We start from the raw sequence: 21302 nt of genomic DNA on the forward strand, positions 1-21302 counted from the left end.
ATAAAAATTCCACAATGATGATAAATCCTCACGAGCACAATAAAAATACATAACATCTATCATTTGTTTCGAAAACAAGAAATAATAAAAGAACTTTATAAGTTACTTCAGGACTATGCACTGGTTCCAGCAAACAAAGCTAAAACAACATTGTCGTTGAATTGCTCTTATTTTCAAATACAACCTGACATCACGTAGAATGTTGTATGTTATGTTTCATGGTAATAAGTACACTGATTTTAATTACAGAATACTGGTATAACGTTCAAATGACCAAAATAGAGGGATTAAGTTCGGTAAGACCCATCAATATGGAATGATTAATCCTCCTCGGCACCTATTCCCACCTTTGGTGCTTCCCAGGGTTCGTGTTTGCCATAATCTCAATTTTGTATTCTTGAGGTTGATCACGGTTCCTTATTTTCTCATTTCTGATATAGGTATGAAAGTGAATTTTGCACTTTATTTTATTTGTCTATTATTTGTTTTCAATCCTTTCGAGGACATCACTAGCTGTTGATGAATTGCCACAAAAGTTTAAACCACGAATAACGCACAGTGTTGTAGCAGCTAAGGTTCGTTGCATGTTGTATGACAAATCTTACCGTGGCACGGAACTTCGGATTCTTAGGTTTCATCTTAAAGATTCGCGACTATCACTTCTAGATGCCGATCAGTTGGAGAAGGAGCAATCACTGCTTTGTTTTTATCTTAGGTTTGACGCGATTATGGTATTAGTTGACTTGAACCCACGACGAACCACTGAGGTACCACGATTGGTGACCTTATTTGTATACGTTAAATTTCTGAATATGAATACATCACATGTGTTAAGATGTGATGATAAGCACCATGATGTACATATTGTGTCCTTAAAGGGACTGATTCACGATTTTGTTTTTTACTTTTAATGACCAAAACCTACTGTTTAAAAGATTTCGCATAAAAATTAATGTTATACATTATTACAGAAGCTCATTTTAGAGAGTTTGTTATTTGTTTTGTAAACAAAGATTTCGATATGTTAATGTTTACAAAATTTTCAAAAGAAATGGATATCGATCTAAGTTTATTATATCTTTCACATCTCAAGCATTCTTTGGATAGAATGCGTCATCTAAAAGTTAGAATTTGTGGCTATGCAAAATTGAGATGCTTTATGTTTCAAAATTAATATTTCACTGGTTTGTTTGTATACATAAAAAGACTCGAGTCTTTGTTTACATAACACAGATTTAAGGCTAAAATATTGCTTTTATTCTTTCATTCAGAAGGTCAAAATTTGGCTGTCGACATTAAATGAGTTATATTTTTAATGTTGAACATCAAAAAAGCAAAACATTTTTTTTTTCAAAAATCGTGAATCAGTCCTTTTAATTATCCATATGCATGAGAATTTGGGCCTTTCATGCGAACATATGTCGTTGCAAATCAATAACTTTGTTCACGAATAAGATATACATATTCGATCATTGGGTAAACTTAATATTCAAACCGTGCTCAGAGCTTGCAAATAAAACTTACTGCGATAATTAACCTGAATGCAGCCATCTGTAAACAACAGACGGACTAAGACTGAATACTGTTTGTGATTTCTGTATGTTCCAACAAAAGTTAAATATTGCATAATTCATATATTTACCAAAATAGTTCGTAGTAAAAAATACAGATATTACGATTTTTGTTTTTAAGAAATGGAAATGAAAGGGACAGATGCAGAACCTGTGGAAATGGTGCCATTGATAACTTCAGATTCTAGTACAGACGACGAAAGCAATGTTATTCATGAGAAGGAGGATAGTGATTTTTCATTTTCAAAGATTCCAAAACACAAAAAGATTCTTCTGGCAGTAACGGCGTTCTCGAACTTTTTAAATGTTTCATGTTTCTCTCTCTCCATGTCATTCTTCCCAACAAAGGTATAGTTGTAGTTTTAGAATTGATTTACGTTGTATATGTAAAACTTATACGGTACCAATTTTGATGCACCAGATGCGCATTTCGACAAATAATGTCTCTTCAGTGATGCTCAACCGAAATATTTGAAATCCGAAATAACTATGAAGTTTTAGAGCTAAATATAGCCAAAATCATCGTGCCAAAAAAAGTGGAGCCAAATTCGTCCAAGGATAAGAACTATGCATGAGGGAGATAATCCTTAATTTTGAAATGAATTTCTAAATTTTATAACAGTAATTAAATATATACGAGATATTATTGTTAGTAAGATTATATCAAGAACAAGATACTTCGTAATAGCCGGTATTGAGATGTAGGATTATAATTGTGAATGACAAAAGTTTTTAGACTTTTGTAAATCAACTGTAAGAGTGATTTTAAGATGCATAAGGTTTGGGTTGTAGTTGGATTGAGCTTTCCTAAAACATGAGCGAATTCGTTTTATAAATCTGCAAAAACATAAAACAGATAAAACAAATTGACAGGAAATAATAAACTATTACATATATGTTCATCACTTGTAAAATATCACTATCATATGGATAAATCATCTTCAATTATCAAGTTTATGACAAACTGGATGACTTTAGCTCCTCCATTGTCAACTTCCATATTAATATACCACTATTCCAATGTCACCTGCATATGGTGTTTATGTCTCAACTTATTCGAAACGCAGGAGCATGTTCTGCGCATGACATTTGTTTAAAATTGAGGTAAGCTCTTGACAAATAAGTTGCTTTTACGGGGTTTTCAACAGTATCGTTTGAAGTCAACATTTAGCAAATTCTATGGACGTTATATTGATCTTATTTGCAAATACAACCTGTCATTAGGTCGAATGCTGTCTGACGGGTTTCATGACCAATTTTTAAGCCGTTCTTTCCATACTGATTTTGACTACAGATTACTCCGTATACCTGATTAGGATATAAGACTCACGGTGGGCGTTACCGGTGAACAGAGGATGCTTTCTTCTCCTAGGTACTTGATACCACCTCCGGTGTTTGTCCTGTTCCCACGCTTGTATTCTTTATGGGATTTACTAGTATGAGATTGATCACTGTTCATGATCTTCACTTTTTATGATTAAAACTCACAAGCAGAATTACATCGGTAAATCATTCATCAGTAATTAATATGTTCTATTCATCACATATTCAAATCTTTTAAACAGGGGTTTTGATTGCCGTGCAGATTTGCAGATATTCCTTCAAGGATTCAAAAGATAAATCATTCTATCACGTGACAAACAACACTCACTGGTTTCTTCTATCGAGTACCGTTGAATATTCTAATTATCTTTTTGTTAAAGTTTTCTTGAAGATTGTATAACTGTGACGCTATTCCATTTATCCGATTATAATCATTATTTTCGTCAGAGAATTGCATTCTTAAAAATTATGTTTTGATTTTATTTTGAATTTAGGCTGAAAAGAGAGGAGTTCCTCAAACTGTGATTGGAATGATCTTTGGGGTGTATGAACTCGTTATTTTCTTGTCTTCTCCGATTTTGGGAAATTATGCAAGTATTAAGCAAGTATTTTCTCCCTCTCTCTTTCTTTCTCTCTCTGGATCTATTTAGAATACTTAACAGGGATATCGGTATAAGGAATATCAAACTCCCGATCCATACCTTCTTTCCTTGATTAAATGACGAAGTATTTTTATGGTATAACACAAAATATACTGTATCTGAAAATAGTTTGTTTTTTATACAGACAATCAATATCACTGTAGTTCACTTGACGTTCATATCCCTTACTGAAATATATTTATACTAAAATGTTCATATGCCTTACTGATATATATTTATACTAAAATGTTCATATGCCTTACTGATATATATTTATACTAAAATGTTCATATGCCTTACTGATATATATTTATACTAAAATGTTCATATGCCTTACTGATATATATTCATACTAAAATGACCAATGACACGAACTATGTGGAATTGTCTGAAGTTTCGGCCCGCCCGTTCCTTATTTGGGACGACAATTTTATAATGAAATAAAAACTAAATAAACAATTAAACAGTGGTTTTAAACTTCATTTCTCGTAACAGCTGATTAGATCAAAGCAGGTCTGACTCTGATTGAGAACAGGTGTATTTCTATAGCTCCGTGAAAAAACCTGACGATTTCAATATGTAGACGCCCCTTCCCCCTATCCTTTCCAGTTTATTAAGTTTTAATTTATGTCATTTTGGTCATTTTAGTAATGTTGTAGATAGGTTGATGATTTTTTTGATTGAATGCACTACCACTATCAGTTTTAACTACTCTCTATTATCTAGACAATTCTGGTAATTTATCTAATCATATACATAACCCACATTCAACCATTCTCTCCATCAGATGACAAGAATTGGAACAAAGTACATGTATCTCGCAGGAACCATGGTTGGAGGATTCGGTGCCTTAGTATTTGGGTAAGTTCCTCTTTTTCTTGCAGATCATTAGTTATGCTCATGATTTCATGTTTTTATCGCTTTCCGAAACAGAAATGTTCCTTAACAAAAAGTATTTCATATTCAGGAAATATACAGGTATATAAAAGATGATTTTGATGCAAAGTATCAAATCAGCCACCAAAATGCTAAATATTCTAATATATTTCCAAGGAAACACACATGAATTATCATCATTCATGTAAGAACATATAAGTGGTTTTACAAAAATGAATGTATGAAATATCATTCAAACATGTAAATGCACTAATGCAGTATGAATGTTTTAAGAACAGTAATATGATAAACACATTATTTGGGAAAAAAAACTATTAACACGTTATAAATTTAAGTTTTTAGAATTTCCACAAAAGCCCACAAATGGATCGGCTGCTGTGGTAGATAATGATCAGTGATATGATATAAGCAGCTGTCGTTAACCAGTGTATGGAAATACATACATGACGTATCAGTCTTGCCTAGTGAACATTTGGTTAAATTTTCCCAAAATCTCTCGCCATTAATGCTGGATTTACGATGGCATATCATCAACCTGCAACACGTCGGTGAATCTGCTAAAAAGTATCCCAAATGTTTATACTGATTATAGGTATTCTCATTCTAATACAATGGACAGTACCTGAACACATTCACGTTATTTATGCTTGTTCTTTAAACAATGAAATGTGGTTTTGTTCTCTGGTTGGAGATTGGACGGGAGTGGAGCCAGCATTGTAGGAAATCTTGCAATTATTATATAGATTATTATTATAATTATATTATAAATGATTATATAAAATCCTGCAATTTTACTATAATGTTGGCAATCATCATATCCATATACGTACAAGTACCACGCTAATGAACTCTATAAACAAGGGAGTCAAATAATACAATACAATCCACATTGTGCACGAGTGAAATCCACAAGTATTTCTGTCTGATTCTCATCACCTTCAATGCTGTTGGTTTTTTTCCAGAGTGTTGGATAACTTTTCAGACGAGATGATATATAGTGTCGTGTGTTTTTTATGTCGCGCAATGGAAGGTTTTGGAAGTTCTATGTTTTATACAGCCAGTTTTGCCACAATCACAGGTTCATTTCCAGATAACGTTGGGACAGCATTGGTAAGTATACCTTTACAGAAACAATTTACATCAATGGGCACGTGCGTTAGTAAATATACCTGTACAGAAACGTAACAAACAACATCAATAGGCACGTGTATTAGTAACTATACCTGTACAGAAATACAATATGTATAACAAGCTACATCAATAGGCACGTGCGTTACATGTGTAGTAAGTATACCTGTACAGAAATATAATAAGCAACATCAATAGGCACGTGTGTTATTAAGTATACCTGTACAAAAACACAACTACATCGATAGGCACGTGCGTTAGTAAGTATACCTATACAGAAATATAATACGCTACATCAATAGGCACGTGTATTAGTAAGTATACCTGTATAGAAATATAACACACTACATCAATAGACAGTGTATTACCGTAGTAAGTATACCTGTATAGAAATATAACACACTACATCAATAGACAGTGTATTAGTAAGTATACCTGTATAGAAATATAACACACTACATCAATAGACACGTGTATTAGTAAGTATACCTGTATAGAAATATAACACACTACATTCTAACACTTTACTGCGAGTTCTTTCTTTCCCTGCAGGCCCTTCTACAGACATCCGGTGGACTTGGAATTATAATTGGACCAGCAGTTGGTGGTGCCCTTTATGAGGTAGGACAGGTGTACAATACCCTGTCACAGGAGCTCAGTGGTAATGTGTTTGTTTCGTTACCGGGAGGTCGTGAGTTCGAAACCTACGGCGTAAAAATAGGCATTGATAGCCCACATCCAGTTATCCGTGAAGAAACCGTACGGTATTTTTGGTCTTTAAATAAACGCTAAGATGGGGATTTTTTCGTAAGACATTTTATGGAATAGACTACTGATTTCCTAGATGATATGTGTAATTCATTTCGATAGTTCCTTTCGTACTGTACTATTACGTCATATAATGTCCTTTGTAGAATGGATGAAAGGTGAAGATAACCAACAGTGATCAAAATATGGATATAATTTCATTGCGAAGTGTACCCAATTTTCATTGAAAATACTATTATATACTGTATATCCGATGTTTTTGGCGGGCACCGGTACTCAAGACTGCAGGAAATTAATTCGCAAGAAATTAGATGTACATGTATAGCATTCGTAGTGCTCGTCCTTTACAGTAAAAACATTTGACGTCACAACGCAATGAGATAATACTAGCTCAGCGGACTCCCTTGTAAACATCAAATTACTAGCTGTACGGGCGAGAATATTTTTAGCGCTGACGATTTGAAATCATCGGATTGATATTGTAGTTTTTAAGTCAATTTGAATCCACTTTGGGTTGAATATATTTTATTGCATGTGTAATATACAAAATCTTTGAAAACAAGTCCTAAGGTTCATCGCAACAAATCAAGGATAACCGAGCCTTACCAGACAGTCGTACTATAAATCTATAATGTAAATATTCCCAAAACTCATGAGGTCCTCACACATTAATTGATAACGATGATCATAAAAATATGCCTGAAAAGGTGAAAATAACGACCAGTGATCAATCTCATAACTCCTTTAAGGAATCCAAAATTAAGAGTTGGGCAAACACGGAACCCTGGACATACCAGAGGTGAGATCAGGTGCCTGGGAAGAGTAGGCGCCCCCTGTCGACCGGTCATACCCGTGTGAGCCCTATATTTTGATCAGGTAAAGGGAGTCATCCGTAGTCAAGATCAGTGTATAAATAACGGCCTACCAATAAGTATGAAACACTTCAGACAGCATTTGATCCAATGATAGGTTGTAGTGACAAACTAGATCATTATAATGATTTTTTGTCAGCACAAGGACTTTGTTTGAAGAAAACCAACCGCCTTTGTCCATGTACATTTCCAAAATCAGTTGGACAGAGACCCAGTTGAATTGCAAGAAAATGATTATATTGAAGCTAAACACTGCTAAACCTGTACAGCATATGCATTATGTTCTGGTTTTCATCATTTCACAAAATACACGCTTGCACCAACTGACCTTGTAACAACCCATACTCGTGATCCCAGTTTCCACCAACTCGCAGTTCAAATAAAATAAAAATGAAAGATCGAAAATGATTGAACTTGCAATTATAAATGATAAAACATTGTAATAACTATCTTTAGATTGAATTATAATGTTTTCATTTGTTTTTTTTTCAAAATGAACTCGTAACATCAAGTACAGTATGACGCCGTCCTCTCACTTCATAGCGACGTTTAGATCACAATTCCAAAAAAGAAAAAAATGATTTTACTTTCTTAAAGAAAATGTTGTTATTTTCACTTTAAATTTGATTATTTTTATCTATGAAAGGTGAATATAACGAACAGTGATCACTCTCATAACTCCTATAAGCAATACAAAATAGAGAGTTGGGCAAACACGGACCCCTGGATATACAAGAGGTGGGATCAGGCGCCTAGGAAAAGTAAGCATCCCCTGTCGACCAGTAACACCCACCGTAAGTCCTATATCCTGATTAGGAGATATCAGTATTTTTTTTCTCGAAATGCACCCATAACAGTAGGCCTTGTTGTCAACGATGTAACATGTACATGTATCATAATTATTTTATCCAAAAATGAATAATAATTGCACATTTTATTATAAAAATTAACGCCAATTCCAGATGTTTAAAGGAATAACCTTACCGAATAGTGTTTAGACAGCGACAAATGTTAACATTATTTACTCGCAATTAAATCTGTCGATTCCATACTCTCTTTTCTCGTTACACTTGGGTATTTACATCACTATATCAGATTTGAATGTTGTCTTAAGACTCGGAAAATTTGTCAACATCGAAATAAACGTTGCCCATGGTGAATAAAGCCTGAGGTTTAATAATATCTAACATTACTTTGAAATCATTTGATCGAAGAAGGTCGCATATGATGTCACTGTATCACTAATTAATGATATGTTTGCCATCAGGAGCTTAGATTTAAATCAGTATTGCTATTAATTATCGCAATATTTCGGCGTACTAACTATTAAAATTAATTTCTATATGCATAAGACAAATGCATATAATTTTATATACTTTCGAAACATGCAATATGTCTTTTAATAGATAGGAAAATCACATATACACATCAGAATCAATTTCAATATCATGTTAATTATGCAATCTGTCAATTTCAATTTCATTGATTTGATGTATCTTTGCATTATGACCGCGATACAAAGAATGTGTTTAAATTTCATAAATAATCTTGTGTGTTTTCAGTTAGGCGGATTTGGTTTGCCTTTTTTCGTCGTTGGTAGTATGATTATACTTAGTGGAACATCCGGGTATCTCCTGATACGGCATAATGTTGGTGAGTTCATCAATCTTATTTCTAGCTCAAGTAGACCCAATCACGTGATGCATGATATAATTTTACGACGTCAGTTTGAAAATTGATGATGGGTTGTCATGTTGTAAGAACAAGTATTGAAACACATCTCAGCAATCATTCATTTGATAAAAGTAAGTGGTAGAATTATCTAATTTAAGAGGAGAAATTGTATATCAATTGTGTTTTAATTCATCATTTTATACTTTGACACGTCATGACATTAGACTATCCCAGTTGTCCATTGTTAATAACCTGATAAAGTTATGAAAGAAGGAAAACATAGTTGCACATTATATACCTAACAATACCCACAACTGTTGGGCAGACGAAGTAATTATTATGATAGGAAAAGATTTATTTTTAAAGCGCTATTCATAGCTGAGCTTTATTGTCGCCAGTTGGATCTTGCTTTCATAATCGTGTTTCCGGTTTATCGCTAAATATATGTAAATTTAGGTGGCAGGGGACAGTTTCTTTGGTTCTGAAAAATGTGGATAGGGGGTATAAATCAAAGTCAGATTATGATAGACTAATGAAAAATCATATTTCCCTTTTATGGCAATACTTGTATTTCATATCGGTGTAGTTAATGAATTATTACCCTAAATTACATGTAATCTATAAATACTGGTGCTGGTGCACAAAACATGTGTTCTCAGCAGGTTCCCCTTTTTTGCCTTGATTTTTTCTCATTTGGGCTAATCAGCACCACCCCCACACCATCACAGTACCAAACATGGGGATTTAGAAACTGTGCACAATCAAGAACCCTATCTGCCCTTCTAAAGAATCTACCTTTCATATGGGGCCATCCACCTTCCCTCTCAGCTACAGACCTTTTGCTGGACCATGCATGTTTTCACCGGAATTTCTTCAGCAACTGACCACATGTCTTAGTTTCGTATTTGCACCCATCTATATGCTAGGAATCATGGTGACACCCATCTTCACAAGTCAAGGGTTATTGATTCGTTACCTCGCACTAACCCTTGACATCAGTCGCTATTTAAAAGTTGGGCTCGAGAAGAAGCATGTGATTGGTTTGCAGCCTGAAGCTGCAAACCAATCAGACAACGGCTTTTATAATCGGTCGAAAAGAAACTGAACAGTAAACACGCATGGCGACGGCATTATGGTGTAGAATTTGTGGCCAATTAGTACAAGACAGATACCGTCGATTGATTTTCGGGAGTTCGTTTTGCTTGAAAAAACAATTAGACGAGGTTTTCGGGTATGAGCCGAATGAAAATGATGGATTGTCGAAGTACGTTTGTCGACTATGTTTTAACAAATTAAACAAGTTGTCTAAAATTGACTATGAACTAAATGATAAACTACAACAATTAAAGGACGAAAAATGTTAATTATTGATTGCGTTATGAAATAATTTAACACGCAATGATGTTGAAAAGTGGGGCGACTATCAGCGTCACTGCATTTTCCTCCAAAATAATGGGAACAACTTCGTAAGATAGCGATTTACCACTGCCGGTTTAGTCCCAATAAAAACATCTTTTTCTTCTCTGATACATGATATCGAAAGCTTTTGGTTTTCAGTCAAATGATCGATTTGATGTTTTTCACATATCTTTTCGTCAACGGACGCCATTGTTTACTTTCTGTTTATTCCCTAACCAAACTTTCATCTGAAACAAGAAATCCCATTGGCTGATTTATTTTAGCGTATTGCGTCATCCTTTTTCTCGAGCCCAACGTTTAAATAGCGACTGATGTCAAGGGTTAGTGCGAGGTAACGAATCAATAACCCTTGACTTGTGAAGATGGGTGACACCTACATGTTGTATATCAACATTTTTATGAAGCACTCAGCTACATTTGACATGCATTCTAAAATTATTGTATGCATTTTTACAGATGTAATATCACTTAAAATATGGGGTATTTACTTTTTTTTTTTTTTTTTTTTTTAAAGTTGACCGGGTCTATAGTGTGAAACTGTCCCCTGCTAGCTTTATGCATCGCTGCAGTAAACAAGTCGTGTATGAATTAGTCGTAATTTTGCAACCGATCTAATACGGGGTCTACATTCATATCCGCAGGGTTAATCTTGAGCAGTTGTTCGGAAAAATAGTTCGTTGGACAGTGTGTAAAGTATGTATAAAAAGGTAACATTTTTGCAAATCATATAGAACCACTCATTTACTAGTCCCTGTCAGGAGAAATTAAAGGAAATTACCATTATTTCAATCGGTAAAGTTACCGAAGGTATAGAAACATTGTATGATAAAGTATTTAGTAATTACTTTTAAGAGCTAAGCGCAAGCGTCGGTACTTATTGTCACCGCGACAGAAACCGAAAACCCTTTTTTATCGTCATCTGGTGTTAGACATGTCATTAGTCAACTAAATTGGAATGCTGGGGGGAAATGGGACGCAAGAAACAGGCCATTCTTTAAAATCATCTACGTCTGCAAAAATTAAAGTGGTTATTAAGAAATTCATTCGTGCAAACCTTTGAGAATCAATAAGAATCCGTACATCAAACCGATTTCGGTTAGGGTGCCTTTGCACTGTAACCTTGGCATAGCGGTTACAGGTAAAAAAAAAAAAAAAACAAAAAAAAAACAACAACAACAAAAAAAACTCCAATACTTTTCATAGCTGAATCTATTATTAGAAGCCACGCCATGAACCTATACATGAGAGTTATCAGAGTTTTCCATCTGTATTTTCACTGTGTGGTTTCAACACAGTAACAATTTCGCCTGTCACAGCAAAAATGTGTTCGACACAGTAAAACAATTAACTACACAGTCAGATTCGTGTCGATTGTGAATGACAAAGACCTTGTGTACGATTATGTTTTGACAGAGAGGGACTCAAAGGGGCGATATAACGTAACTGATGAAACTCCCTGATACTATGCACGATAAGTAGGTGTGAATGGAATAGTACTAGACATTCAATCTTGAAGTGTTGAAATAGATAGTCGATATTCACTCAGAAATATAGAGCATGCAACGGTGTTAAGCTTAACTTACCATTTTTAAACGACCAAGACTTTCCTCAGAACCAACGTCTTTTCAACCAAATTTATTTCGATTTTTAGTTTCAAAGATGAAAATGAAAATAATGATGTAAAACTTATATGGTACCAATTTTGATGCACCAGATGCGCATTTCGACAAATAATGTCTCTTCAGTGATGCTCAACCGAAATGTTTGAAATCCAAAATAACTATGAAGTTTTAGATCTAAATATAGCCAAAAACAGCATGCCAAACGAGTGGAGCCAAATTCGTCCAAGGATAAGAGATATGCATGAGGGAGATAATCCTTAATTTTGAAATGAATTTCTAAATTTTATAACAGCAATTAAATATACATCCGTATTTTCAAGCTAGTACTGAAGTACTTAGCTACTGGACTGTAGAGACCCTCGCGAACTAACAGTCCACCAGCAAAGGCCTCGACCCAGGGGTCATAATGTAAAACTTATACGGTACCAATTTTGATACACCAGATGCACATTTCGACAAATAATGTCTCTTCAGTGATGCTCAACCGAAATGTTTGGGGGAAATAAAAGACAAAAGGTAAACAATTATAGGTCTGCGTTTACAATACTTCGGTTTGAAGTCTTCAAAATACCGCCTGCAATTTTACGAGGGTTGTTTACTGAAATACATATGATTAGAACAAGTGTTAGACAAAGGTTGCAATTGTGTCAAGCTTGAATGTAAAATGGTTTGCGGTCCACAGGATGCAACACACAATGAAAAGTAACAGTGTTTTCAATTTGTTCATAAACAATTAACAATGACAGGTATATGCTATTTCCAAACGTACAAAAGATGAAGGAGTGGGGGGGGGGGGGGCATGGATTTACTGTCTTTGTTCCCCATCCCCACATTTGTTTCTATGAATGATCTTTTCATATGAAAAAATTTATTGCTTTTCGGTGAGATGCCTCTTCATTATTTCTAACAGGAGCAATATCAGTAATGACGATTTTTATTAAATTTCATGGAGAACAATATCCTCTCCCCGTTTGGAACATGATGATACCAAATAAATATGTAGTACGTATATGAGTCTACAGCATTCAATATGTAGGTGATTTTATTATGGATATTTCATTGGCTAACTCCCTAAGTTTATTTTCAAATGCTAAACTTGTCAATATTAGACTGGTTCTGCCTATTCCATAATCTCTTTGTTAAGGGACCTCTTTGTTAAGGGACCAGTCAAGCTTAGATGTGTATAACAGAACGGTTTGAACATTACTGTTTGAAAAATACTATTGTAACTTTTAATTGCCTAACTTGAGATTCTCATCGAGTTATACAGTACATGTTGTAAATGTTTATTGTGAGTCACTTCTGTTAGGTTTCTTTCATATTAGAACTCCTACACAAGCAGTGAATCTACTGCTTTTTTTTTTTTTTTTTGCTAAAGTTATTTGTTTTTCCTTCAAAGAACCTTTTTATAAAATTCAAACATTAACAATATGTATTTTTCTCATTCAGACCCAAGACAAACCAGCGAGTTTCCTTTGCAATATGAAAATGAGGTTTACACAAGGAGTGTAATACATATGTGTTGATGAGCACAGTGTACAAGTATATTGTACTTGGGTGCAAACTCTTGGAATTTTTAAATTTGTTTTTTGTCTTTTGTTCTTTTTTAAAAAAAAGATTTACATATCAACAATCACTACAATGCCTAAATCTAGATCCATGCACATATATTTTAGTCTAATTTATTATATTAGATTTGGTATATCCTTTTGCACTAACTTTCATGTTACAAATGAGTTTTTTCCACTCTTGTTGATAACGCAGCATTCAGTTTTAAAGTTAAATAACTTCCTTTAATTTGCTTTCAATTGTACATGTATTTATCTGGGTTATTTGGATTCACATTTTCTCCAATCTGATTGTGAATTGAAATCAACTTCATCATTGATTACAAAAAAAATGTCGACGTTCATGTATTGATTGCTATATACCGGTAATTATGCGCTGGACTCTGTAGTCCAAGTCATACAGATGCATGTATAGGTATATATCTAAATGATTTTTGGTGAGGTGATGAAATGAATGTAAAGCGTTTCATAGACCTTGATTATTATGTTGGTGTGTTTGGACATCAGTGCTCGAGCTGGGCTTCGCCATTTACGGGCGAATTTTTTTTCAAAAATGGCGAAAAAAAAATTAAAGTGGCGAAAATCCCTTTTTGCAGTAAATTGTATTTTAAAATCTCCCTTGTGTTTTCCTTTGTCAGTGACACATTATCGCCTGTTTGTTTATGCAGTCAAAATCTGTTTATTCAGTCAACGCGTGCGACCGGAAATCTCGCGTCGCTCCAGTGCACACAGAGGTGGTCACGAAGGCCAGATAATAGCCTCAGGTAATGTATGGCTGCAAAAAGTCGGTGATTATGTAATAAAGTACATCGGACAGCTGTGTACCCTGTTGTGGTCAATTGTTTAACATTTAAAGTCTTATTCATTATCGTGTGATCATCTTCACATTAATGTAACTTCTTAACCATAGAACTGACCGGTAATTAAATTGGTCGTATTATTGTGTATAATGTAAATACATCAATTGTTTGTTTTTGCGGCCAAGCTCGTTGATTACAAGATTTTGATATGTTTGATTTTAGTTTGAATATTTCATAAACAATGCGGTCGGTCACCATTGATATGGACATAGCAATTTTAATGATTTTTTTCTTTTTGAAGTTCGGTGCGCAACAGTATAAAAATGTTAATCTCGTAAGACTATGCACCCCATTCTATTTTGACACTAAACTCGTAGCTTCTGACCCAAGTCAGTCTTCTGAATATCTATGGTTGGCTTTACAGTTAACCCCACATGCTCAAACATCTTATTCTGTCCAAACTGCAAAATCTTCCATACCAAAACGGAAATTTAATAGGGAATGGTTGAGATACGACTCTAAATTGGGCTTGATGTTTTGTGACATCTGCATTTCGGCAATATACACAATGTTTTCACTGAGGAGTGTAGCTTCATGAAGTTTATATTTATATGATTTATTATCTGATTTTTGATTTCCATAATAGAATTTATTAAAAAGCAAATCAACTTCTTAATAATTCAGAAAGAAGTGTTTAGGTATGGTAGCTGGATATGATTAAGTAATGTAATTGATTCAAAATGCTAAAATCAGTGTAATGAATAAAATAATATGATGGAAATAATTGTAAAGCATGGGATTATTTGCGCTGCGCCGCACCCCGAAAAAGTGGCGAAAGGGAATTTTGGTCCAGTGGGAGCACTGTTGGACATCAATGACACTTTTTACTCGGTATATGTAGTTACTTATCTTTATATGTAGTTACTTATCTGTATATGTATTTTTCTTTTTTGTCCAGTTGTTTGTTTGTTCCTTTCGTTCTTGTTTGACATGTATGTATCAAACTATTGACTTCTTTCACTTTAGATTTATTCTAAAAATGTTTCATACACTAGTAAAGAAGAACACAGTTGTAAGTTATTTAGCAGATATTACTTGTTTTTAATGATGATAGGCTTGGAAGTTTCCATTCATTGCAATTATGATTGATCATCGTCCTTTGCGTGATAACAATTTAATACTTTTAACCGAAAACTACCATTAAAACTGTTTTCAAAATTTCAAGCACTAACAGAACTTGATCAATTTCTAAAACTATTCTTCTCAACATCACATCTGTAAGGCAAATCATTGCATAGTCATGTAGAGCAGGAGGGGGGGGGGTAACAAAATTGTAAATTTCGTGATTTTGGGGGATAAATGTTCTAACTCCAGGGTGGGGCCAAAATAGGTATATAGTGGTTGTGTGTAAAACATAACAATAGCATTGATTTTAATGCTATTGATACTAAATTGTAAATAAATAGATATTAAAAGGGAGCAAATGTCCTTTACCTAAATTGTTAATTTCATGATCCAAGGACAGGGTTTTGTCCTATTAAAACAAACATTCTATCTGAATAAAAATTCATTGTTGCAATTCAGAAAACACAATATAATTAATTTTGCGAGTGTTACTTTGGCATTCGATATCAAACACCAGGGAAGACTATGTTGTGAGGTACGTTAACGTACAATCGCTTGGCTTTCTAAACAGACCATTTCACTTTCAGATTCTCCAAGAGACAGACACAAATCCGTTTTCTTTCTACTCAAGAATCCTTATACGTGGGTGGTTAGTTTGACATTAACAGTGGGATGCTTTGCTATGGGGTTTAATGACTCAACTCTAGCTTTGCATGTTGAGAACCTAGCCGAGGTACAATATACTTTAACTGGAATGTGACTTACTGCCAACAAATCATATATGTATTCCACATTCATAAACAGGTCACGATTTCATTTGATGTTCTAGTTGAAAGGAAAACCAGCATTAATAGGGCTGATGTTTTTGATATATGGACTGATGTACTCCATCGCCGGACCAGTATATGGATATGTTATCGATAAAAAAGTAAGTTAGTGGTGGATTTTATTCATTACTGATGTACGAAATTGTGGAATGTTTTGTCGCTTACCATTACCTTTAAATGTCTTTGAAAGTGTGTTCTATTGTTCGTATATCACGTGCCATTGGAGAAATTGTTACTCCTCTAAAGCTGTCATCAGCTGTAGGCGAAGTTCCACAAAGTTTGACTAATGCATGGGGCTCAGGGCCGTACCATTGAGGGTTCTTTATCGTTCCAACGACTACCATAACACTGGACCTCCATGTTTCAGACTTGTTACTTTTGATTTTAATGTTGAGCTCTTGTTGAAGGGGAAATGGCGTGAAAGAATACGAAAATGATAATGAGTCACAAATGTTTTGTACGTGCCAGTATTAAGAATTTTTTTTTTACCAGATCTCGTTTTAATTTCAAATTTTGCTTGAGATAGGTATTGTAAGATAATATAACACAAGATAAATTTGCCTCTCTAGGGTTATGTGAAGAGCACGATGGCAATGGGAAGTTTAACAGCGGCGATTGCTTACTTATTGATGGGACCAACACCTTTAATAGATATGTTACCTTTGTAAGTATATCTTCTATTTAACTACAGCATTAAACTATCAAGAATACCAATAACAGTAAATTAAAACAACATCAATACACAAAATGTAAACCTGTATTTAATTTCTGGGGCGAATTGTGTGGATACCGTGCATATTGGGGTTTTAATGTGTTGATTATATGGACTAATTTTGAATGTTCAACGGTATACTACTGCAAGGTTTAACGCTTGACCTATTTTATAACCAAGTTATAGTCTTCTTTGTCTTCCCATTGCTCTCCTAATAAGTAAATAAGTACTTGACAGAAAGTTACTGACGCCGAATTACTCCTCCTAGGCACTTGATCCCACCTCTGGTATGTCTAGGGGTCCATGTTTGCCATACTACTTATATCATTTATTAGGGTATTCATCACTGTTCCTGATCTTCACCTTTTCTACATATAGTCAACAAGTACTGGTTAACTGTTTATCATGCTTTTATCATGTTTTCCATTTGTTAAAACATAGATCAGTTTAATCGTATTTCTGAAAACATTTGACATTGATTTTATTTCAAAACCTATCGTAAATAGAGTACCAATTCATTCTAATACAAATAAACCACAAATTTATATTTGTACCAAAATACAATTTTAATGACGGTTATTAAAAGAAATATAAATAGGAAATCAACTTGAAAAAGAGGTATTGCAGCCACCGAAATTTCGATACTTTATAAAAAGAATATCTCAAAAAGTGAAGACATTATAACTACTTGGCTACAAGAAGAGCAATTCGTGAGTGAAGAGCAATATTCCATTATCACCTGCATGTGGTGTTTATGACTCTCAACAGATTCGATATGCGAGAGTTTGGTCTGCGTATGATCAGTTTTTAAATTGAGACAGGCTACTGACAAACACGTTGATGTTACTGGGGTTTCAACACACGTTTAAAGTCAGCATTATGCAAACTCTGGTCGTTATAACGATAGTTTTGAAATACAACCTGTCATTTGATGTTTCATACCAATTGTTAGGTCGTTCTATACACACTGATTTTGACTACGGATTACTCCGTTTAGCAGATCAAGATAGAACACCAAGGCGGGAGTTACTGGTCAACATGGGATGCTTATTCCTCTTAATCACCTGATCCACTTCTGATATATCCAGAATTCGTTTGTCCAAATCCTAATTTTGTTTTTTTTATAGAAGTTATGAATTTAATCCCTGTTCGTTATCTTCATTATTTCATGATGAAAGATGCTCTCTTAAAACATACATATGAATGCCATATTTAGCCAATACACCGGATAAATATTTCATCTTAATAAGGAACTCATTTTAAAAGCGTATATTATATAACATTTGCAGAATTAGGGAAGTCATAAATAGGATCTATAAAAATGCAGAATTTCACATTTTCTCAAATTCACACTTTTTATGATGTATCATTAATTTTGTATCCGTTTTGTTTTTCCTTCCTGAAGATTATGTATGAAAGGTGAATATAACGAACAGTGATCAATCTCACAACTTCTATAAGCAATACAAAGTAGATAGTTGGGCAAACACGAACCCCTGGACACACCAGAGGTGGGACCAGGTGCCTAGGAGGAGTAAGCATCCCCTGTCGACCGGTCACACCTGCAGTGAGCCCTATATCCTGATCAGGTAAACGGAGTGATCCGTAGTCAAAATCAGTGTGCCAAGAACGGCCTAACAGAAGGTATGAAGCATGTCAGACAGCATTTGACCCAATGATAGGTTGTATTGACGAACTAGATCGATATAACGACCATAGAATTTGCGAAATGCTGACTTCAATCGAGACTGTTGAAACCCTTGTACCATCAACGTGTTTGTCAGTAGCTTGCCTCGATTTAAAAACTGACTATACGCAGAACAAGCTCTTGCGTATCGAATCAGTTGCATCATAGGAGATTGATTACTGTTCGTTATGTTCACCTTTTCATCCAAATAGATTTCCTTGGGTGTGACAGGTCAACAGAGGATGCTTACTCCTCCTAGGTATCGTTTTCCACCTACGGTGTTTCCATGGATCAGTATTAACCCTGATGTCATATTATTTATAGAATTTATGAGATTGATCACTGATTGTGATCTTCACTTTTTCATTATCATCCTGATAAACGATTTGTTAAATCGCATAATATGATGTTACAAATGTGGATTTTCTTATCAATGATACCTGAAATGTAATAAACAAAGTTGAAAAACATAATTTCTACTGACGGAAAATAATTTGAAAACCCTATTTGATAAAGATGAACGAGGTATGTTCTATTCTGTGAGCACATCTTCGACTTCTTATCAAAATATTGCTCCTAAGTATTTGTGCTTTTTTGCATTATCTATTCTACATTGAAAAATATTTCACCACTCATTTTGCCTTTTTTGAATAGTGAACTCTGGTCTGTCATTTTGTCCCTTTTTCTGCTGGGAATGGGTTTAGCTGGTGCCATCATTCCAACTTTCTCAGGCCTGATGGAATCAGCGAAGTAAGTCATTCCTTATGGTGATATTACACAATGCAATACAAAATATAGAGATAAAAACAAAATTGATCATTCACATTTACTTTGACAGATATCTTGGAATGGACGAAAGTATGGATACACATGGTGTGGTTTCTGGTGTATTCAATTCCTGCTTTTCTCTAGGGTAGTAAGACGTTTAAACTTTCATGATTCATTCTATACAACTTTCATTAAAGAAACTTTTGATAATGTTTTCTATCATTTGTAAACAGTTTTAATATGGTCAAATATAAAATATATTTTAGGGCATTTCTAGGGGCCAGTGTAGGGGGTGCCTTAGTGGATCAAATTGGTAACGAATGGTCAACAACATTCTGTGCGGGGTTACTAACAATATCAGTAAGTTTTAAAGTTTATATGTATGATAAAAATTATCTGTCCCTAAAAGGTAGTGTTCCTTAAAGCTGCAAAACTTCTTCAATGCGTTTCTTAGCCTTTTTTTTTTAAATCAAGTACATATTTATTCTTATTCTGTCCTGATTGTCGCTATACATTGGAAATGTTCAAAGAAATGAACCCATAGCGTTATTTAACAGCATGTAAATATTATCTATGGCATCGTCTTTGATGTCATAAATTTGAGAATATTTCCGCTGTTTTGCAGACGTATGTCCTGTTTTAACTTACAGTCCACAATTCCGCCAATACACATGATTACACAATACATCTTATTATTATCGTTAGAATTGAAAACATCCTTTGAAAATAAACATGCAATTTTCATGTGATTTTTTTTTTAAATTAATGAATCAAAGTTTATGAATATTTCACTCTTTCTAAATGTAGAATCAACACTGGTATATTTCGTTTTCTTGGCAGGCTATGGTCCTTGTACTTTATGGTCACTGCAATTATTTGAAAGTGCAACGACACAACACAGGAAGTATTATGATCATGTAATCCATGAATATGTTAACAGTATTTAATTATTTCTGTATGTATTCTCATAAACCAAACATAATAAACATTTATTTCACATTGTTATTCATATGGAGTGCACGTTTTTAATTGACATTTATAATTCGACGTACGACGTGTTTCATCGGTCTAACGGCGGATGTGACTGGTTGGAAGGAGATGCTCACTCCTCCTAGGCACCTGATTCCACCTCTGGTATATCCAGGGGTCTGTGTTTGCCCAATTCTTGATTTTGTATTCCTCATATGAATTATGATTGATAATTGTTCGTTATTTTCACCCTTTCAGGCAAATGTTTTATGACCTTTGTTATCAATTAATGTATGAAGACATCATAAGTTGTTAGAACTTATCAGAGATGAATATAAGCAGAATGCTATATGTTTTAAGGTTTTTTGATATAGAATTCCATTCTATCCAGTGTGGACCTGTGCCAGAATAGGTCCACATTACCCCTCGCTTGTAGTAAAAGGCGACTAAATCGGATGTTTTTTTTAATGAGACTGCAAAATCATATGCCCCGTGTCACAGCAGGTATGGCATGCTAAAGATCCCCCTATGCTCAAAGGTTCTTAAAGGCCGAGATTTTCAACCGGTCGGTTTTCCTCAGGTAAGTTAAGTAAGGGACGGAGCTAATTTAAGACAGGTGTGAAGCCCCGAGCCCGAGGAAACCCTTGCTTGTATATACCGTCCCAAATACACATGATGGTATCTTTGTTACCTGCAATACCTGTACGTTTTTGTAAGATTGAAAAATTCATGGTAGTCATTTTTCTTCTGCAAGTCAATCGAAACGTTGATAATTAAATCTAATGAATCAAACATGTAAAAATTAAAGCTCGATAAATTTATCTTATATAAATAAGAACGCTTAGACAGAATATTCTTTATTCTAAGTTTTCTTGTATCCATTTAACTGCCTCCGTCAGATACCCGGTATCTGACGATGGACTGCCAAACA

The 21302-nt window shown here is 34.4% G+C and overlaps 1 protein-coding gene across 1 annotated transcript; it reads left to right on the forward strand.

Moving 5' to 3' along the window:
- Nucleotides 1-1694: 1694 nt before the first annotated feature.
- On the forward strand, nt 1695-20356 carry LOC130054525 (MFS-type transporter SLC18B1-like). Its single transcript, XM_056164491.1, has 13 exons — nt 1695-1919; nt 3389-3484; nt 4323-4396; nt 5395-5542; nt 6113-6181; nt 8763-8847; nt 15990-16141; nt 16238-16336; nt 16805-16899; nt 19289-19384; nt 19473-19547; nt 19669-19762; nt 20243-20356. The coding sequence occupies exons 1-13, from the start codon at nt 1695-1697 to the stop codon at nt 20321-20323; spliced, it is 1389 nt and encodes a 462-aa protein (XP_056020466.1). The 3' UTR covers nt 20324-20356.
- The last annotated feature ends 946 nt before the right edge of the window (nt 20357-21302 follow it).

The sequence above is a fragment of the Ostrea edulis genome, chromosome 5 (genome assembly GCF_947568905.1).
Source record: "Ostrea edulis chromosome 5, xbOstEdul1.1, whole genome shotgun sequence".
Taxonomy (NCBI): Eukaryota; Metazoa; Mollusca; class Bivalvia; order Ostreida; family Ostreidae; genus Ostrea; species Ostrea edulis.